The following is a 21,422-nucleotide window of genomic DNA, read 5'->3' as shown; positions in this document are numbered from 1 at the left end:
AAATTTTAGCTTACGGACTAATTCAAATATATTTAACAGAGAATGCCATTTTCCATAAAAAGAACAATATACTAGGACTAAACACCTCTAATGGTTACATAAATATACTATCAAGATATTATGTAGCATACTTCAATGATTATTTCATTTTAATTTCAACAAATTTCATTTTTTCCCCATATTATTTTCATCTGTCTTATTCGTGTTCTTATTTTTGAACAGTCAATGTAAAAGTTATTGAGGTTCATGAAGCAGAATAAGCAACACTTCTATCTTGTGAAAGGACAAGACGGGGCAAGCCATGAAAACAAGACTTTAGATCGATTTCTTTTGAAATGAGCTTCCCATACATTAGTTTTTTTATGTTTTACGGCGGGAAACAAGAGAAAGGGACGGGAGAAAGGAGAAAGGTACCTGTCCGACCCCTCATAACTCTAGAACGGTAAAAGTGACGACATCAAAATTCAAACTTATTCTGTATATTGTGGTAATAAGCATTGTGCATAAGTTTCATATCAGTTGGTTGAGACAAACTAAAGTTAAAGAACGGAAACCAATTTTGGGCAAACGGACGTACACTATGATACGTACGTACGGATGGACGTACAAACAGACAAGAGTAAAACTCAACGCTCCCTTTGCTACGACGGGGGCATAAAAAATGTATCAATTTGAAATAAAATAAAACTTCATGAATTGTTTTTGCACAAAGACGTTATGGCTAAACGTGACGTCATATAAATGAAAACTAACAAACTGAAGGTCATTACGTTACTTCTACGATTCAAATTTTGATGAAATCACATCAAAATGCATTTTTGAGGTAGGTGTTGTTTTATTTTCGATAATATTGTAGTAATCGAACATTGGTTGATCCAAGCAATTCAAAATGGCGGGTCCCTCCTTTTTTTCAATTATTTGAATTCGAATTATCTCCCTGTGTACACAAACCTTACCTTAAAATGTATAAGAAATGATATAACTTTTTACTAGGTGTAGAGATGAGAATAAAAACAGAAACAAATACACACACGACGCTTGTAGAAGAGGGGCGAAAGATACCAGAGGGACAGTCAAATTCATAGATCGAAAATAAACTGACAACGCCATGGCTAAATAAAAAAAAGACAAAAAGACAAATAATAATACACAAGACACAACATAGAAAATTAAAGATTAAGCAACACGAACCCCACCAAAAACTGATCTCAGATGCTCCGGAAGGGTAAGCAGATCCTGGCACCTAATACTGAGTGTTGCTCATGCTATTACAAAGCCGGTAAATAGTCTAAATCGGTAGGTCACATTCGTGAGAAGGGAAGGGATTGTAGGGAACATATCCGATATCATCTGTGAAACGGATAATCTATAACGGTCAACCAACTCGTGATGGCGTCCGTTAAATTTACGAAGTGATGATTTCAACTTCACCATTTGGAACTCTTGGTTTAATAGATCTTAGTGAGCAGCAACCCTCTATCAATGATAGATTTAGGGTTGCTGCTCATTATAGTCATTAGTATCAAAACATTAATACACAGGTACTAGAATTATCCTTCATGTTTGTTAAAAATAAATTATATGTATTTTAATTATGGCTTTGTAAAAAAGTATTTATTTTCCTTTTTGCTTTTCTCTGTGCCTCGCAAGGGCATTTGCTTTAGGTTAATCTTAGACGGCTCATCTATTTTTACACCAACTGAGCAAGTTAAAACAATTGTTATTTTCCTGAATATGAACAGAAATGTTCAGAGGAAGTGGTGGGTTAAACCTGGTGAAATAGCTAGCTTAATCTCCAATTTGTTTGACAGTTGTTAATACTAGTAGTTTTGTTATATTAACAAAGTTGGGTGAGCAAGCCAAACATATATAGTATTCAACCCACCATTTTCTTCTGTACTTACTTTCATATCAATTATATGTTATTACTCATGTTACCGTCCATTTTAAATAGAGTAATCCAATTTTTATATCAAAAGAATCAGATTAATCTAAAAATAATTAATTTGCAAACCAAATAATAACAAGATGAAGATTCTAATACAAATGAATTTAAAAATTGTTTTTACACTGCACAGTATGTAAGTACCATCGGAGACAAACACTCCCTATCCAAATGTCCACATTCTGGTAAGTATCAACTGACCAACTAAAACTATAGATATCCAACTGTCTTATAATGATGAAGGAACCACACTCAAATCATTACATATTTTGTAACGTAAAGCTGTTATATACAAATCCATAAAATACACGTTCAACAAAAATTTAAATAAATTATTTCATATATATCATAAATGTCAATGAATTCCGCTGCATTAAAACAAAATCTAAGGTAAGCTATAAATGTCGTCATCAGAAGTTGTTTTGTGTCCCTGTTGTAACATAAACAGCATGGATTTGTTATTCCATCGTCCTCTGTCAGATGATTTGATGATCCTTTCCTTCAGATGATATTCTGTGTTTATTGTAAGACCTTATTCAACCTACATAAACATCGTCCTTGTCATCTACATCGATACCCGTAGGGCGATTGAGATCAGAATGACTACAGATTATACTCTCTTGTCCGTCAGGTGTTATACGGTGAACGTTATTGTTGCAGTGAAAAATAAAGGTTCCTATTGCCGTCCATGCAAAAGTCAATCAAACGATATTCAATTCTAACTGGTTATGAAACCTGTAATTATCTTATTTCTATATTAAAAGAATCATATTAATTTAAAAATGATTAATTTGCAAACAAAAAATATAACAAGATACAACTAATAACATGAATAATACACCTAAATATAAAAAAAAATGTAGTTATTTCACTTCACAATATGTAAGTTCCTTCGGAAACCAAAAACCCCTACCAAATGTTCACATTGTGGTGAATATCAAGTGACCAACTAATAGTGTAAATATTAAACTGTCTTATAACATGTATAATGATAAAGAAAACACACTAAAATCATTACATATTTTTTTTGTAATGCTGTTATTTTAAAATGTATTAAAAACATTTCCAATAATTATTAAAATTAATTACCAATGATCAAAAATTATATGTAATAAAATCCACTGCATTGAAACTCAACCTATGGTAAATTATATATGGCGACACTTGTTTTATTGTCGTTGGCAACCAGAAGTTGTTTGGTGTCCCTATTGTAACATAAACCCCATGGAACTTTTATTCCATCGTTCTTTGCAAGAATGATTTGATGATCCTTTCCATCAGATGATATTCTGTGTATGTTGTCAGACGACGCTCCACCTACATAAACATTTCCTTTGTGATCTACGTCGATACCCAAAGAATAGATTAGATCAGAATGACTACAGAATATACTCTCCTGTCCGTCAGGTGTTATACGGTATACGTTATTGCCGTCGTAAACGGCTGGAGTATAGTAAATGTTGCTATCGTTGTCTATACAAAAGTCCCGTATTTCATTCTTTGTTGTTATACTACGTAGTATATTACCACTGGTATCAATCTGATTGATAGTTGTGCCATCATCAGACGTCCATATCTGACCATTACTACATGTCACAGCATAGCATCCTTTTCCAGGTTTGATACATCTCCCTAAGGTGAGTGTTGTTAGATCTAAGATCTGGAATCCTTTCGATTGTAAAGTAACTATTGCCCGTTTATCGTCGATCATTGCAACGCGCCATGGATTATGTATTAAATGTATCCTTTGGACATCATTCCCATCATATCCACATGCATAGATGTGTGATGTGTTGTAACGTGACAATAGAAGTCTCTTTCCGGACACAAAACAACCGTTTTCTATTTTAACATATGATCCTAATACTGATGTTAGAAACGAATTACTTCGTTGTATTTTGCCTTCCTCTTCTTCCATTGACTTAACTGGTTCTTGTATTTGTTGTAAATTGTACTGTAATGCGGGTATATGCATTTGATTTTCTGTAAGTGAAATATCTCCCATCGACCTAAGTAACATTGGAAGATCGTTTGTATCAAATGGATCAAATTCTATTTTGTGTTGCTTATTGAGCTCGCAAATATTGGTTTCTTCTATGTGTGTTTTATTATCCATTACTTTGATTGTCTGAAATAAAAGTACTTCATTACTGATGGTTTCTATCGATGACAATTCGTTTATCCATGTCGCTACTGCCTCGAGTCCTTTCTGTGTTTTATGTTTCGCCTCATCCATTGTGTGTTTGGTTGTTTTGTACTGTTTATTCAATTCTTCAATGGTTTCCTTTTCAATTTGATCTAGATGATTGTTAATCTGCTGTCTGGTGGAAGAAATCTGTTGGAGAAATTTATCTCTTTGCCTATCAAACTCTTTTTCATCTTTAGTTTGACACTTCAACAATTTAGGCAACATTTCGTTTAAGTGTTCAATTCTACTCTTAAGATCTGCAAGGGCGGTCCCACTTTTAACGCCTTTTGCTGCTCGATCTATAGAAATGATGGATTCACAGTTTTTATGGGTGTCGGACAAACAAAGATCACAGATGACCTTGTCATGTTGGGTACAGAACAGAACAGTCCTTTGATCGGTATGGACATCACAGTCTTTACTGATTTTCAGAATAGAAGAACTAAGATTACTGACCTGGTGAAGTGGTATAACTTTATGTGGCGGATTTAATTTTCTGTGTACTTTTGCGCATGTCTTACAAACTTCTTCTAAGCATTCATTACACCATGCTTCAGCCTCGATTTTCTCGTCATCTCGTAAACATCCAGAACACAATTTTTTGTCCGTCATTCTAAAAAAAATAAATAAAGACTACTGAATATATTTCGAATGATTTTTATCGTTCGAAAAGATAAGTGCAAACGGGATTTCGTTTTGAATTGTTATACATTATGTCTTGTTCGATCCTTTTGATATCTGTATGTATTTTTCATTGGTGAAGGTCTTACGCTGAATTTTGCTAACATCTACTTGTGGTGTCTGGTGGACAGTTGTCTTATTGACATTTATATCACATCTCTGTATTTTATATTGGTGAATGGACAGTTGTGTCAAAGACATTCTTATCGCTATTTTACGAAATTTTCCTTTGTTCTTACTGACTGATAATTTGCTTTCTCAGCACTGTAGAGTGATACAAAAAATTATCACTAGAAATAACGTGCGCACTTGCCCGTTGTCAATGAAATTAACAACGCAGTCATAGGTTAAAAACGATAAACAGATTATTATTGGTCATCTCAACTCGAATGCTTTTCTCACTTTCGCCGTCTCGGCTCAAGCGAGAAAATCTGTATATTTTATATTGAGAAATGTAAGTATACAAATGATAGATGCAAGTCTCGATCCTTGATTCGGAAATTATTCTAAGTATAAAGACGGGCCCCTCACGAATTAAATTAGTCTTGTCAGCCGTTTTGATTTTTGCAATCGTTGTAAACAGTATTCCTTGAGCCTGGTAAAACCAACCGATCAAATATGTAATCTACCTTTACCGGCATGGTTTACTTCTGACCAAAATAATTTAGAAACTTTATAGCGAAACTTTTATGAATTATTTAATCGGTTTTAACTCGATTTGTCAAATTGTTTGGAGCTGTTAAGTATAAGATTTAAGTATTTTCTGGGTATGTCGGTCTTGCTGACGACTAAACGAAAGATAGCATTATATAGTATACAGAGTTGCTTCAAATTGGCCAAAAATTTGTAATCCGAAAATTTGGAGAAATAAGGGACAACGGTTATCAAGCGATGTCGCCTGGTCGTGCTTCTTGAAAGCTCAGCTTAAAGATTTTGGTCAATTTTGCTTTTAATTTTGCATTATCTATTAACTTCTTACAATAAATATTAGTTCTTAATCATATTACAAAAAATCAGTTTAAAAATCAAATTATAAACTGAATATTTTGTACAAATACTACATTGAACAACATAATAATAAATTATGTTTGACAACGATACAATATATATAGTTGATATTTGATTAGCAGTATCCTCCTCGAACAGAAACCACATATATATTGGTCTCTTTTAAAATATAAAATATTTCTTACGTTGACTTTATTGTTTCATATATCAGTGAGGATGTCCTTCGATGTTTACATGTATTTTGCACATCTAAAAAAGTAGAGAATAGCATATTATTCGTTGTTTTAACTAGATACTGTAAAGAGCCGGTGTCACTCATCTAGGTATATGTACATCATTAACCATATTATCAGTTAATATGTTGTACATATGTATGTGTTATTATAAGTTATCTCTTCATTATTTGATTTATTTAATTGTTCTCTGTATTCTGTCATATTTGTCATATATGTATATACCTTGTATTTTGCTAAAGTAATGTTGTTGCTAATGCAATAAAGATTCATTCAATGAATACTCTCCAACATTGTGGACTAGAATAGAACTCATGACAATAATCTCTTTATGTTGATCTTGTATTGTTGATTTGATTTTTCTGTTTACAATTTCTCGTTATATTCAAATTTTGGCCAAATCATAGAAAAGAGTAAAACGACATCATATAAGAGCAGATTCTTCAATCAAGGATCTATTAAAAATTCCAACAACATTTGACTTAATAGTATAAACTTATTTACTAGCTATATTTTCGAACAATAGCAAGTTTATTGCAACCCGAGGCAGCAGCAATTTCACGCTGATAGGTGGAGTGAAGAAGTTGCTGTCGAGGGTTAACATTATCTTTGCTATTGTTCGAATAACTAGTAAAACAGTGTTTTATATTACAGAAAGAAACTTGTACAGTTGGAAAGCAAGTCCTTGGAAACGTCCGTTGTCGTCAAGCTCTATCAGCAACAATAGCAGGGGGAATTAATTAGGTGGCGCTACAGTCGTTCGTGACGTCGAAAAGTCCGCCAAATCAATCGGCTAAAAAATTGACGTTTAAAGTATTTTTTTCAACTTGTCATGCTTTTATTATAATTCATTTTTTATATTTGTAGATTTTGCGACCAATATAGTTTCAATACGACATACATACATTATCAAAATAGCTTGTATTTACTATTTCTTTATCCTGTCCGTTCTAAAAATTATCAGCCATCTTTTTTGTTCGCCAAAAACATCGAATTTTGATAACTTGACGTTTGCGTATCCAAATACGGAAAAGAACGGTAATAATCTTCAATGAAACCGAGTAACCTATTTCAAATTTCTACACAATTTTGAAGCCATCATTTTTTACTGTAAAACATCAATTTTAGTGACCACCAGTCATGTCAATGTGTACCTGGTTTTGGCTGCGTTTCTGCTTCAAAACAGTAAAGTTCAACTTCTTTTCATTGTACCTGTTTCCAAAGTATTCTAAAATACTGATTTTATTAAAGATATGAATGAAATTGTGATTAAAAATTGTTGTTTTTCACAATTCCATACGATATCTCCATTTCAAAGTAATTTATAAACCCCTTTTTGATCCCCTACACAAATTGACGGTGACATTGTGTTTTCTTTTTTCAACATACGTCAAATAACGTTACCAAATATGTGTCAGGGTCATGTGCACAGTGAAAATTTACACATTGGAAAAGTGAAACAACAAACAAAGATCTTCTTTATTGCGTTTGAAACTATACGCCTTAGAAATTTTCATTCAAACTAGAAACAAATCTGACAAATTAATGATAGCCTATGGATGGACAAAAGCACAAAAAAATAGCAATAGAAAATGCATTGTAAAGAAAATTTCTGGAGGAAAAAAACATGAAAAAGGAAATGAAGGTCATTAGTATTATATTTATATTTTATAAGTTAAAAACCTTGTTTATTTAATTATCTCTTTACTAAGTGAGCTACATTAATAAGAGCAAAAACTAGCTTATCAAGTCAAAAAAGAAGTTAATTCATAGAGATGTGTTTTTACAAAATTGAATTTATTCAAATGGCTAATTATTATCAAATTTAATAATCCATTGATCATTAAGTAAAATTCACAAGATTTGTCCCACCAACTTTCATTTGTGATATAAATATCCAATTTTTCAGGTAAAATATACAATACTTTGTTTATAGATATGTAAAGCAGCTGATACAGGAACCTGAAGAGAAGAAGCCCCATTTTTTTCTCTCAAAAAGTTTACTTTCATACATGTAATCTTTATAATACCCTGAGAAAATAGACATGGGCTACTGTGCTAGATAATCTATTAGTTGAATTTTACAATATAAATGATTTTAAAACTCAAAAAATTATGTCACATTCACTTAGAATTTGAAGCATTATTTTTTTACAGATTTTCTGTCAATATTTGTGTTAAACTTAGAGTCTACCTTTTTTCTGTAGGATATTTTCTAGGCAGTACTGTACTGTTCAACTAAGAAACATAGGCTCTTTTACTTTGAAGAAACTCATTGTGACTCTTGGTCCCACTTTATAGAATATAAAATATAAATGATCAGTATATTTTATATTCTTGTAGATTATTTTCATTTTCAGAAAAATTATTCAAATTTTATAAAATATGTTTTATTGCACATTATTAGAAGTGTTTAAAAAAAATCTAATACATATAGGAGTGATCCCATAAGGCATATAGTCAAATTCTTAATAGTCTAAAGCAGTCCCATTGTTAACGCCTTTTGCTGCTTGATCTATAGAAATGATGAATTTGCAGTTTTTATGGGTGTCGGAAAGACATAATTCACAGATGATCTTATCATGTTGGGTGCAGTAGAGAATGGTCCTTTGGTCGATATGGACATCGCAGTTACTCATTTTGAAACAAGAGTAAATTAGATCACGGTCAAGATGAAGTACTATAAATATAAGAAGATGCGGTATGAGTGCCAATGATGACGTTATGTGGTGCATTAAATCATCAGTGAACCTTTGCGAATGCCTTTTATATTTTTTTTAGCAGTCTTTCGAATATGCGTCTGTCTCGTTATTTCGTTAACACATTTTTCAGTCCGATACTAGTATTCTGAAGAAGAAAAAGAGGCAAATTTTGCATAATATGAAAGATATTTTTACAATGAAGTATTAAGTGTTAAGCTATCCAATTCTACTGTTCAGCATAATACTTACTTTATTTCGTGTGTCCAAAGCGCTCAAGCCAAAACATTTGGAAAGTCAAAAATACGCTGCAACGTTACCCACTATATGAACCAAACAAGATCTTTATTAAGCAAAAAAAATAAATTCATATAAATTCCACTTTGCCTGATTAGTTTGTTTTTAATGATTTCGTCATTTATGAACGGGTTGAACTATTGTGTACCTTGATTAAATGTTCCTACTAAATAAACATTTTTATCATGTCATCCGTTTTAAGTTTATTAGTTATTTTTCATGTCCTTAAAATGTTTTCCGGTTAAAAAAATGAACGTTTTTGGCCGAAAATTCTCCTGACGAGCGCAAAACGGCATATATTAACTCGAAACTTAATTCAAAAATGTCAAAAACAAAGATTGATGGGTGTTGATGTAAACCGGGAATGTTGCTAACCATGGACATCAGGTTTCAGTTATAGTTCGCGTTAACTTGTGGGTTGAGTTGGAGGACTTATTTGCGTAAATATGAGTCGAGTTTTAATCCTATATCGAGATAGGTTATTCACAAGTTTATCGGTTATTTCTTGTTTTTCTTCTTAGATAAGTCCATTTGGCTATGGTATCTAAGTGGATAAGGTTGGTACATTTATCTGGTACTAATCACATTGAAAGTAGTACTAGTATAAAAAAAAATATCCGATTAAAAAGTAAAATCAATACTGACATCCGAGGAAAATTCAAAACGGAAAGTCCATAATCAAATGGCAAAATCAAAAGCTCCAACACATCAAACGAATGGATGACAACTGTCATATTCCTGACTTGGTACAGGCATTTTCTTATGTACATAATGGTGAATTGAACCTGGTTTTATAGATAGCTAAACCTCTCACTTGTATCTTTTCACGAATGTGACCTACCGAATTAGACTATTTACCGGATTTGTAATAACATAAGCAAAACATAGGGTGCCACATGTGGAGCAGGATCTGCTTACCCTTCCGGAGCACCTGAGATCACCCCCAGTTTTTGGTGGGGTTGTTGTTGCTTAGTCTTTAGTTTTCTATTTTGTGTCTTCTGTACTATTATTTATCTGTTTGTCTTTTTATTTTTGACCATGGCGTTGTCAGTTTGTTTTCGATCTATGAGTTTGATTGTCCCTCTGGTATCTTTCGTCCCTCTTTTGTATGATTGTCGCATCAAATTCCATTATAGTGACAACGATGTGTGAACACAATTAAACAGACATAAAAGGTAAAAATGTCAAAAATAGGGCTACAACAGTCAACATTGGGTTATAATCTTAATCACTATAAAAAAAAAAAAAATATGTAACAAAGAAGCACAAAAATGTAGTGTTGTTAGTCAAATGATTAAGCGTTATCTTAAAACTGAGGGGTTAATTTTGGTTATAAAGTTGACGTAGATGATTCATAATGAAATAAAATAATGGCCGTCGATCAAACCGCAGATGACATCGGAAGATGGTGCATGTTTATCTCATATTCATCTTATCACTATATAAAAAAGAAATTGATATACCAAGAAAGAGAAAGAGTTGAGTGGAGCACATGACAATTTTAAGTCAGATCAATCATTCACGTTCATTGTTGATATATGTTATAATAAAAGAAGGAAAACACATCATCAAAAGTCATATGTATTCTTTCCGTCTAGAAAAGCAGCAAACCCAAGCCATAAAATTCAAAAGACAATAAAAATAAAAATGATTTTCATGTAAAATAGATAGATTCTGAGTAACAACCAATTTGAGTGGTTATGAGACGAGTACCTTCAGAGAAGTGCAACAACCAAACAACAAAATAATTATAATTGTCTACTGAATTTCTGTAGATTCAACTGTTTTGGTTCTTTTCACTAAGAAGTTTTTTTCCGTTATATTTTTTGTTCCTTTGTGATCATGTTGCTTTTTTTTTATCATTTTATACTTAAATGTTATTACGAAAAAGAATATATTCTCGTGGATTTATAGATTTATAAACACCATGCGTAAACAATTACCAATCAAATATATTATGGCCTTCACCATATTTTTTAAATGGAATCTGACCATTTGGGAATAATATTGTCGCTATCGAAGTATGGTTCATTTAACCTTCCAGAGCACCTTATAATATCACTCCCGACCTTTTGAATTAAAAAGTCATGACAGAAACAGAAAACTGTTTATTTAGGCAAGTGAAAATGCCTTGCTTCCATAAAATGGGCAAATCCGTTGGGATCTTCCTCCTCTCTTTTCATGTACAAATTCAATATTATACTTTTTTTCGCGTTTTTCCTTTTAAGTTTTACTAAAACCTAGGACCAATATATTTATTAGTCCCAGATTTAACACAATGTGTAATTCGATTTTAAATTGCAATCCGAAGTAAACATGGAACTGTATGACTCGAATATGTCTTTAAATTTCCAACTCGATATTTAACTTGAATACATGATTAACTCAAACTCTTAACTATAACGGTTCAACTCGAAGTCAAACTGTAACTCGAACCGAACCCAAACTTGATTTATATCCACAGTCGACAATGAGCCAGCATTAGATATCTACGAGTTAGCATACGACATCCAATGATTGAACAGTACCCAGTAGAACGTAGTAAATAAGATCATATGGTAAATAAGTTTAAAGGCAAGTTCAGTACAGTGTACGGACTAGGAGAAAATGTTGGGAATATCTCCGGTCATTTACACTGAATATATATATATATATGTATATATATATATATTAGTAACTTTACTTATTAACATGTATTAGCTTAGTGACGTACTTCAGTAAAAGCTGTTTTGTGCAACGACGGTGATTCGTGATCCCTCCAGATTCTCTGAAACCACGTGTTACAAGTTTGGTAATGGTGTGCCAATCGTGAGGGTATAAAGTATTCTTACCTTCGTAATCAATATCAAATATTCTGTAGTAATTTATTACAAAATGGCGGTCTAGGAAGTAATATAAGTTCTAACTGATTTAAATTATTGATCATGTTTATCATTTTCCTAATATAGCAATGACGTTGAATAATATTGTGTACGGGTATTTTAACACGAATGCTCACTCTACCGATTCAAATTCTACATAACTAAATTTAACTTTTAACTAAGGTTTGTATAAAATGTTCATTATATATATTAACTATACTCGCGAGGCCATAATAATCAGGGCGTGATTATATGATTAAACACCTTAATAGGTCTATGATATGTGCAAAAAACGGGGTTCAATAAACAGAATTACGGATGCCCCATATATCATTTATCAAAAGAAACTTGTTAAATCTAAAATATATTACTAAGCTTTACCACTGGCCAATTGAAAAGCATTTTCCAATCTTTATCAGTAAGGATCGCATAATGTGATAGTCACATCATGACCAAAGATCCATATTTTATGGTAAACATTATTTTCAATCAACGAGGCGAAAATGATGTAATTTTTTTTACATTCAAAGTAAAGCTTCAAGGAAGACTGAAACGCTTATCATGAATTATATCCAATAGTAAAGAAAGAAAAATTTAAAGATTTCACGTTTCGCATAAAGCTCTATAAATCTGCTCAGGATTTATCTATGTTCCTCATGTTTGTTTTAAGTACATTTTCTTAAACACGTATTTATTATCCTACATTCCTAGAACTATATATTCTAAACCATGTAGACCAATTTATTCGTTGGATCTTAAAACACTTTTAAATAGAATCACATAAAAATATTAATCTCTCTTCAATATACATAATTTTATGTTGTCTCTCGTCCAAAACAAAACTTTTTTTACGACACATATAAAATTCACATAGCAACGTAACTTTATACACAATACAATGTGTTTTTGTTGACAACGATTAATAGAATAGACTACATCTATCGGGTTTGTTTTTCTGTACAAATGTTTGTACACATTTTATGTGAAAAGAAATTTCAGAATGCATAAAAAGTCTGCATTAGTCAACCTCCACTACCCCAACCAAAACTGCGAAGGCAATTCCGAATTCGTCTTGTCATATGGCAAGCCGTTGAAAAATACATTTTAATATTAATAAATGATTTTTAATATAAAAAAAAGGGATTAAATTCCTCAACGGCTTGCCAAAATGTCAGGAGTCTTTCCACAACAAAGCACTCTATTTTCATCCATTGTGTCAACATTTTCCGGAAAAGGGCAATCAATTGGACTACAAAATCAACCATATACAGAAGACAAAAAACATGGAATGAACTATAGGAATCAAAGCTTACAGACACAAACGAAGCCATAACTTCTATAATTTTAGATAGAGGTCACGAATGATCCCTCAACCTCATGACAAGAGTAACAGTAGCTAAAATGTCATGTTCCTAAGCAGCAGATGTCGCCAACCACCACAGTGACTACTATTCTATCGTCAACACCATCACTACAATTCCATCACCGTCACCATCACGCTGCTGCCACCTTCACCCTTATGTGGAATGAGATAGGACTCATTTTTTTGTTTTTGTTTTCGAACACCCTTTCAAGACGATTGTGTCCTGACCTGAAAGGAAAGCACCTATATAACTTGCACTTTAATGATCTCTAACGTTTTCTTTCTGAAAATTTATCTAAAGCTGTAATATAGATCCCTTCGCTTCAATGTAGCCTGGAAGTTAAAATCCTCCAACTTATAGTCGATAATTTTATCAATGAGAACCTCAAGTTTGTAATCAAGAAAGATCTCTTTCGAGTATTACTGAAAATAGATATTTTTGGTTTAGATATTTTGGTAGTTTACCAAAATGAGACGTGCTTAAATTTTCGTGAGTCAAATTTTGGCACTTTTGGTCTATCAAGTTTTATTATTTTCCAATAATGGAATTTATTCTTCAATTAGTTTAGTTTAATTCAGTATATAAAACAATTATTGTCTTTTAACATATTTGTATAGTGTGTTCTTATGTTGTACTGTTACACCACTGTCCCAGGTTAGGGGGAGGGGTTTGGCGCCAGCAAACTAGTTTAACCCCGCCACATTCTATATGTGCCTGTCCCAAGTCAGGAGCCTGTAATTTAGTGGTTGTCATTTGTTGCTGTATATCATATTTGTATTTCGTTCATTGTTTTGTACATAAATCAGGCCATAAGTTTTCTCGTTTGATTTATTTTACATTTTGTCATTTCGGGGCCTTTTATAGCCGACTATGCGGTATGGGTTTTGCTCATTGTTGAAGGCCGTACGGTGACCTATAGTTGTTAACTTCTATGTTATTTAGTCTCTGGTGGAGAGATGTCTTATTGGCAATCATATCACATTTTCTTATTTTTATATATCATTCAATACATTGAATATGATGGCCCTATTGCTTACAGTATGTAAGAAATAGACCAAACAACAACAAGAGTGCACACGCTGAAAAATCTCGCCCACTATACTGACCATTGATTTTATGTTGATAGTCCTAAATTATAAAGTTTAACTACAAGTATCACATTAACATTTATGATCCAAGAAAATGAGGTCAAGGGCAGCTAAACCAAGGCTGAAATACATGAACACCTTTAATACAATCATTCCATACACCGAATATAGATGACCTATTGCCTATAGTATAAAATATAGTATAAAAGAAACAGACCAAATCATGAAAATTCTATATTGACTAATGTATCATGAAAATGAGGTCAAGGTCAGATGAACCTTGCCAGACAGACATGTACAATTCAAAATCATTCCATGCATCGAATATAGTTGACCTATTGCTTATAGTATCGAAGAAACAAAGTTAACCAGGAATACTGAACATTGACCAATGAACCATGAAAATGAGGTCAAGTTCAGATGATACCTGCCAGACAGACTTATACGGCTTACAATCATTCCATACACAAAATATATGGACTTTACCACGAAAACTTAACCTTGTTCACTGATCCATGAAATGAGGTCGAGGTCAAGTGAAAACTGTCTGACAGGCATGAGGACCTTGCAAGGTTCGCACATACCAAATACAGTTATCCTATTATTCATAATAAGAGAGAAATTAACATTACAAAAAATCTTAACTTTTTTTCAAGTAGTCACTGAACCATAAAAATGAGGTCAAGGCCAATGAACATATGACAGACGGAAACTTCATATCATAAAGCATCTATATACAAAGTATGAAGCATCCAGGTCTTCTACCTTCTGAAATATTAAGCTTTTAAGAAGTTAGTTAACGCCGCCGCCGGATCACTATCCCTATGTCGAGCTTTCTGCGACAGAAGTCGCAGGCTCGACAAAAACTAAACGTTGTCCAATGAACCATGAAAAAGAGGTCAAGGTAAGTTGAAACCTGCTGCTTGATCAATCATTTAATACACTTAATATAATTGACCTTTTGCTATAGTATCTAAGATATAGGCTTAACCACAAAAACTTAACCTTAATCACTCATCCATGATATGAGGTCCAGGTCCGGTAAACCGTATCTGACGGCCATGTAGACCTTGCAAGGAACACATATACCAAAAGATGGTTATCATTTTACTCATAATAAATAAGAAGTTCACACGACAAAAAAACTACAATTTTTTTCCAGCAGTGGCTGAACCATGAAAATGGGGTAAAGGACAATGGACATATGACAGAGGGAAACTTCATAACATAAGGTATCTGCATATAACATATGAAGCATTCAGGTCTTCTACTCACTGAAAAATAAAGCTTTCCGCTTCCCAATTGTGAACTTTTCATTTCAATGTAGCAACATTCCAACAGCGCCTGCATACGGAGTATATATCTCCCAGTTTATACGATATTCCAGGGCTTGTATTTCCTATCATGATTTCCTTGATAGAGGGTTGCTGCTCACAGGGAAGATATTAAACCAAGTGGTGAAGTTGAAATCATCCCTTCGTAAGTTTTACAGACGTCATCACGAGTTGGTTGACCGTTATGGAATATACGTTTCACAGATGATATCGGATATGTTCCTACTGTCGTAACTACAATCCGGTCCCCTTTTCACGAATGTGACCTACCGAATTATTACCGGGTATGTCCTAACATGAGCAACACGACGGGTGCCACATGTGGAGCAGGATCTGCTTACCCTTCCGGAGCATATGTTTTTGGTGGGGTTCGTGTTGCTCAGTCTTTGGTTTTCTATGTTGTGTTTTGTGTACTATTGTTTGTCTGTTTGTCTGTTTGTCTTTTTATTTTTTAAGCCACGGAGTTGTCAGTTTGTTTGTCCCTTTGGTATCTTTCGCCTCTCTTTTATAAAAACGATGAATTAACAAAAAGTTACAATCAATACTTTTTAACAATTATTACTTAACGTTAACAAAGAATTAACCATTTATGCTTTTATTAATACAGTTGTTGCTTTCAGTAACATCTTTCTCGTGTTAAAACGTCTTTTCCATATAACTGAATATAAATAATCTAATACCATTCACAAAAATGTATTATACATCACACATATCCTAAGGTAAACTATATATGTCAACCCTTTTCATATGATCGTTGACAACAAGAAGTTGTCTTGTGTCCCTGTTGTAATTTAAATCCCTAGGATAATCTATCCCATCATTCTCTGTCAATATGATTTGATGATCCTTTCCATCCGATGATATTCTGTGTATATTGTTAGACATCATACCAGCTACATAAACATTACCCTTGTCATCTACATCGATGCCCCACGGACGGCGGAGGTCTGAATGACCAAAGAATAAACTCACGTGTCCATCGCGTGTCATACGGTATACGTCATTGTATTCGTGAGGAAATTGATTATAGTAGAGATTGCCATTGTTATCTATGACAATATTATTTATACAATCTTTTGTTGTTATACTACGTAGTATATTACCACTTATATCAATCTGATCGATAGTTCGGAAAACATCGTGCGTCCATATCTGTCCATTTCTACTTGTCACACCCGAACATCCATTTTTACTAGCCTTGATACATTTTCCTAAGGTAAATGATATAAGGTCTAAGATTTGGAACCCTTTTGACAATAAAGTAATTATGGCCTGTTTACTGTCTATGATGGCGACATCCTTTGGTTTATGCTCTAATTCTACCGTGCATACAACAGTCCCATCATATCCACATACAAAGATATGAGGTGTTGTGCCGCCAAACAAGAGAAGTCTTTCTTCAGAAATAAAACAGCATTTATCAATTTTAATATTTAATCCAAATACTGATGTAAGAAACGAATGAGTTCGTTGATAGTCGTCATCCTTTGATTTAGGTACATGTACTTGTAAATTGTGATGTACCTCGACTATGTGCATTTGTTCTTCTGTAACGGAAATTTTTCCCATAAATTGAAATACAATGGGGAGATTTTTTTTGCCAATTGGGTTGAATTCTATTTTGTAATGCTTTCTCTGATTGCAAATATCGGTTTCCTCTTTGTGAATTTTCTTGTCCAGTACTTTGATTGTCTGAAATAAGTTAACCTCATTACTAAGGCTTTCTACATATGATAATTCGTGTATCCATGTCTGCACTGACTGGTGCCTTTTCTGTGTATTTCGTTTTGCCTCTTCCATCTTTTGTTTGGTTGTTTGGTACTGTTTATTCAGTTCGTCTTTGATTTCATCAAGATCATTGTTGATCAGCTGTTTATCGGTATAAATCTTTTCCATGATATCATCTCTTTGTTTTTCAAAGATTACTGCATTATTTGTTTGACATTTCATCAGTTCGTTGAACATTTTGCTCAAATCCTCCATTCTACTCTTTAGATCCTCTAAAGCAGTCCCATTGTTGACGCCTTTTGCTGCTTGATCTATAGAAATGATGGATTTGCAGTTTTTATGGGTGTCGGGAAGACATAATTCACAGATGATCTTATCATGTTGGGTGCAGTAGAGAATGGTCCTTTGGTCGATATGGACATCGCAGTTACTCATTTTGAAACAAGAATAAATTAGATCACGGTCAAGATGAGGTACTATGACTTTATGTGGTGCATTAAATCATCATTGAACCTTTGCGCATGCCTATTATATTTTTCTAAGCAGTCTTTCCAATATGCGTCTGTCTCGTTATTTCGTTAACACATTTTTCAGTCCGATACTAGTATTCTGAAGACGAAAAAGAGGCAAATTTTGCATAATATGAAAGAGATTTTTACAATGAAGTATTAAGTGTTAAGCTATCCAATTCTACTGTTCAGCATAATACTTACTTTATTTATTTCGTGTGTCCAAAGCGCTCAAGCCAAAACATTTGGAAAGTCAAAAATACGCTGCAACGTTACCCACTATATGAACCAAACAAGATCTTTATTAAACAAAAAAAATAAATTCATATAAATTCCACTTTGCCTGATTAGTTTTTTTTTAATGATTTCGTCATTTATGAACGGGTTGAACTATTGTGTACCTTGATTAAATGTTCCTACTTAATAAACATTTTTATCATGTCATCCGTTTTAAGTTTATTAGTTATTTTTCATGTCCTTAAAATGTTTTCCGGTTAAAAGAAATGAACGTTTTTGGCCGAAAATTCTCCTGACGAGCGCAAAACGGCATATATTAACTCGAAATTTAATTCAAAAATGTCCAAAAACAAAGATTGATGGGTGTTAATGTAAACCGGGAGTGTTGCTAACCATGGACATCAGGCTTTAGTTATAGTTCACGTTAACGTGTTGGTTGAGTTGGAGGACTTATTTGCGTAAATATGAGTCGAGTTTAAATCCTACATCGAGATAGGTTATTTACAAGTTTCTCGGTTATTTCTTTTTTTCTTCTTAGATAAGTCCATTTGGCTATGGTATCTAAGTGGATTAGATTGGTACATTTATCTGGTTATAATCACATTGAAAGTAGTACTAGTATAAAAAAAAAATATCCGATTAAAAAGTAAAATCAAAAAAATACTGCCATCTGAGGAAAATTTAAAACGGAAAGTCCATGATCAAATGGCAAAATCAAAAGCTCCAACACATCAAACGAATGGATGACAACTGTCATATTCCTGACTTGGTACAGGCATTTTCTTATGTAGAAAATGGTGAATTGAACCTTGTTTTATAGATAGCTAAACCTCTCACTTGTAGGATTGTCGCATCAAATTCCATTATAGTGACAACGATGTGTGAACACAATTAAACAGACATAAAAGGTAAAAATGTCAAAAATAGGGCTAAAACAGTCAACATTGGGTTATAATCTTAATCACTATAAAAACAAACAAATATGTAACAAAGAAGCACAAAAATGTAGTGTTGTTAGTGAAATGATTAAGCGTTATCTAAAAAAACTGAGTGGTTAATATTGGTTATAAAGTTAACATAGATGATTCATAATGAAATAAAATAATGGCCGTCGATCAAACCGCAGATGACATCGGAAGATGGTGCATGTTTATCTCATGTCCATCTTAGCACTTTTGAAAAGAAATCGATATACCAAGCGTTGAAAGTGGAAAGAGTTTAGTGTAGCACATGACAACTTTACGTCAGATCAATCATTCATGTTCTTTGGTTAATAGATGTTGAAGAGCTGTTATATCAAAAGAAAAAAAAACGTCATCAAAAGTAATATGCATTATTTACTTCTAGAAAAGTAGCAAAACCAAGCCATAAAACTCAAGAGATAATAAGAACAAAAATAATTTTCACTTTTCAAAAAAATATTTTGAGTAACAACCAATTTAAGTGGCTATGCGACAAGTACCTTCTCAAAAGTGCTACACCGAACACCAACATAATAATAGTTGTCAACTATATATATTTTTGTAGATTCAACTGATTTGATTTATTGGAGGGAAGGGGAGAGGGGTTATAGTAAAACAACTATTTTAAAAATTCCAGTTTATTGAAAATTTAACCTTACGAATAAAGTATAAAACTTTTATATAAGGTATACATACTCCTGAATGCTGTAGGTCAGAAGTTTTTTTTCTGTTACATGTTTTCTTTCTTATGTTTTTTTTTGTTATCATGTATAAACGCTGTTGCGAAACAAAACATATTCTAATGGGTTTATAGATTTAAAAACAACATGCATACAAATAACCAATCAAATATATTATGGCCTTTGCCAATTTTTTTAATGGAATCTGCATGGCTATAAGGGAATACTACGATTGTCGATCGAAGCGCCGTCCGTTTAACCTTTCAGGGCACCTTCTTATATTACTCCCGACCTTATTCAAATTCAAATATCATGACAGAAACAGAAAACTGCGTGGATAGTTAGGCAAATGAATATGCCTTGTTTTTCCTTTACGGTTTACTTAAACCTTAGACCAATATATCTATCAGTTCCTGCTTTAACACAAAATTTAATTCGACTGCAATCCGAACTTTACATGGAACTGTATAACTTAAAAATCCAACTCGATTTATTCAACTTGAATACATAATTAACTCGAACTCTAACGGTTCAACCAGAAGTTAAACTCTAACTCGAACAGAACACGAACTTAATGTATAGCCATAGTAACTGTTGTCAATGAGCCAGCATTAGAGATCTACTAGTTAGCATACGACATCCAATGATTTGTCAGCGTCCAGTAGAATGCAGTAAATAAGATCGCAGGATAAACAAGTTTAGTGTTAAGTTCAGTACAGCTGTACAGTGTACCGACTAAGAGAGAACGCTGGGAAATCTCCGGTCATTGACACTCATTATATAATACTGTACTAATTATATAAGGTTATTAGATTGTCGATGTACCTCAGTACAGGATGTTTTGTGTGATTTCTCCCGATTCTCCAAACTCAGGTGTTACAAGTTTGGTTATGGTGTGTCAATCTAGAGATAATTAAATAATTCTTACCTTCTAAATCGATATCAAATATTCCGTAGTAATTTATAACAAAATGGTGGTCTAGGAAGTAATATAAGTTTTAACTGGCTTAAATTATTGATCATGTTTATCATTTTCTTAATATAGCAACGACGGTAAATAATAATGTGTGCGGATAGTTTAACATGAACGGTAACTCTGCCAATTTAAAGATGGTTGTATATTTTTTTATTATATATATTAACTATTATCGCTTGACACCAATTATGATGTGATTATAGTTAGTCTAATGATTTTATTTTTACAGTTGACCAATAACATATATCATTTATCAAAGACACTTGATAATTCTTCAAAAATTTCTGCTTTCAGGCAGACATGTTATTTAAGTATTATATGACTCTGTTTCAGGTAATCAATTCACTATCCAATAGTTATGAATTTTTTGGTCAAATTCTTGTAAAATTAATTTTACGATTGCAATTGACACTTTAAGAAACATGAATAAGTAATTAGAAACAAAAATAAATCAACATGTAGGCATATATCAACGCGTACAAAAATAACTTAGTAATACCAGGTAGACACCCTAATCAGTGAAACAAGTTCATAAGACGACACGCATGTACCTTAAATTTGACTCGTTTATGTTATTTTTTAATTCTAGCTACAGAAAAGCATCCTAAAACAATGGGTAATAAGTGCCAGAT

The 21,422-nt window shown here is 32.8% G+C and overlaps 1 protein-coding gene across 4 annotated transcripts in view; it reads right to left on the bottom strand.

The window, feature by feature from the left end:
* Nucleotides 1-20,902, bottom strand: part of LOC127704427 (uncharacterized) — an 87,474-nt gene extending 66,572 nt beyond the window's left edge. Inside the window, exons 1-5 of one of the 4 annotated variants that reach the window (XM_052208466.1) lie at nt 20,743-20,902; nt 18,140-18,234; nt 8,250-8,348; nt 6,008-6,071; nt 1,987-4,746 (exon numbers count right to left, since the gene is read on the bottom strand). In XM_052208466.1, the coding sequence (XP_052064426.1) occupies nt 3,084-4,745 (1,662 nt within the window). In that variant the 5' untranslated portion in view covers nt 4,746; nt 6,008-6,071; nt 8,250-8,348; nt 18,140-18,234; nt 20,743-20,902 and the 3' untranslated portion in view covers nt 1,987-3,083. Of the gene's footprint in view, nt 1-1,986; nt 4,747-6,007; nt 6,072-8,249; nt 8,349-8,537; nt 8,903-16,230; nt 18,036-18,139; nt 18,235-20,742 lie in introns of those variants that run through there. The other 3 variants (XR_007983272.1, XM_052208467.1, XM_052208468.1) reach the window with 3 other exon arrangements.
* Nucleotides 20,903-21,422: the final 520 nt, after the last annotated feature.

This window comes from Mytilus californianus, unplaced genomic scaffold (assembly GCF_021869535.1).
Source record: "Mytilus californianus isolate M0D057914Y unplaced genomic scaffold, xbMytCali1.0.p SCAF_6, whole genome shotgun sequence".
In the NCBI taxonomy this organism is placed as follows: Eukaryota; Metazoa; Mollusca; class Bivalvia; order Mytilida; family Mytilidae; genus Mytilus; species Mytilus californianus.
Note: the sequence above shows the minus strand (reverse complement) of the source record. Positions and strands in the feature narration are given on the sequence as shown.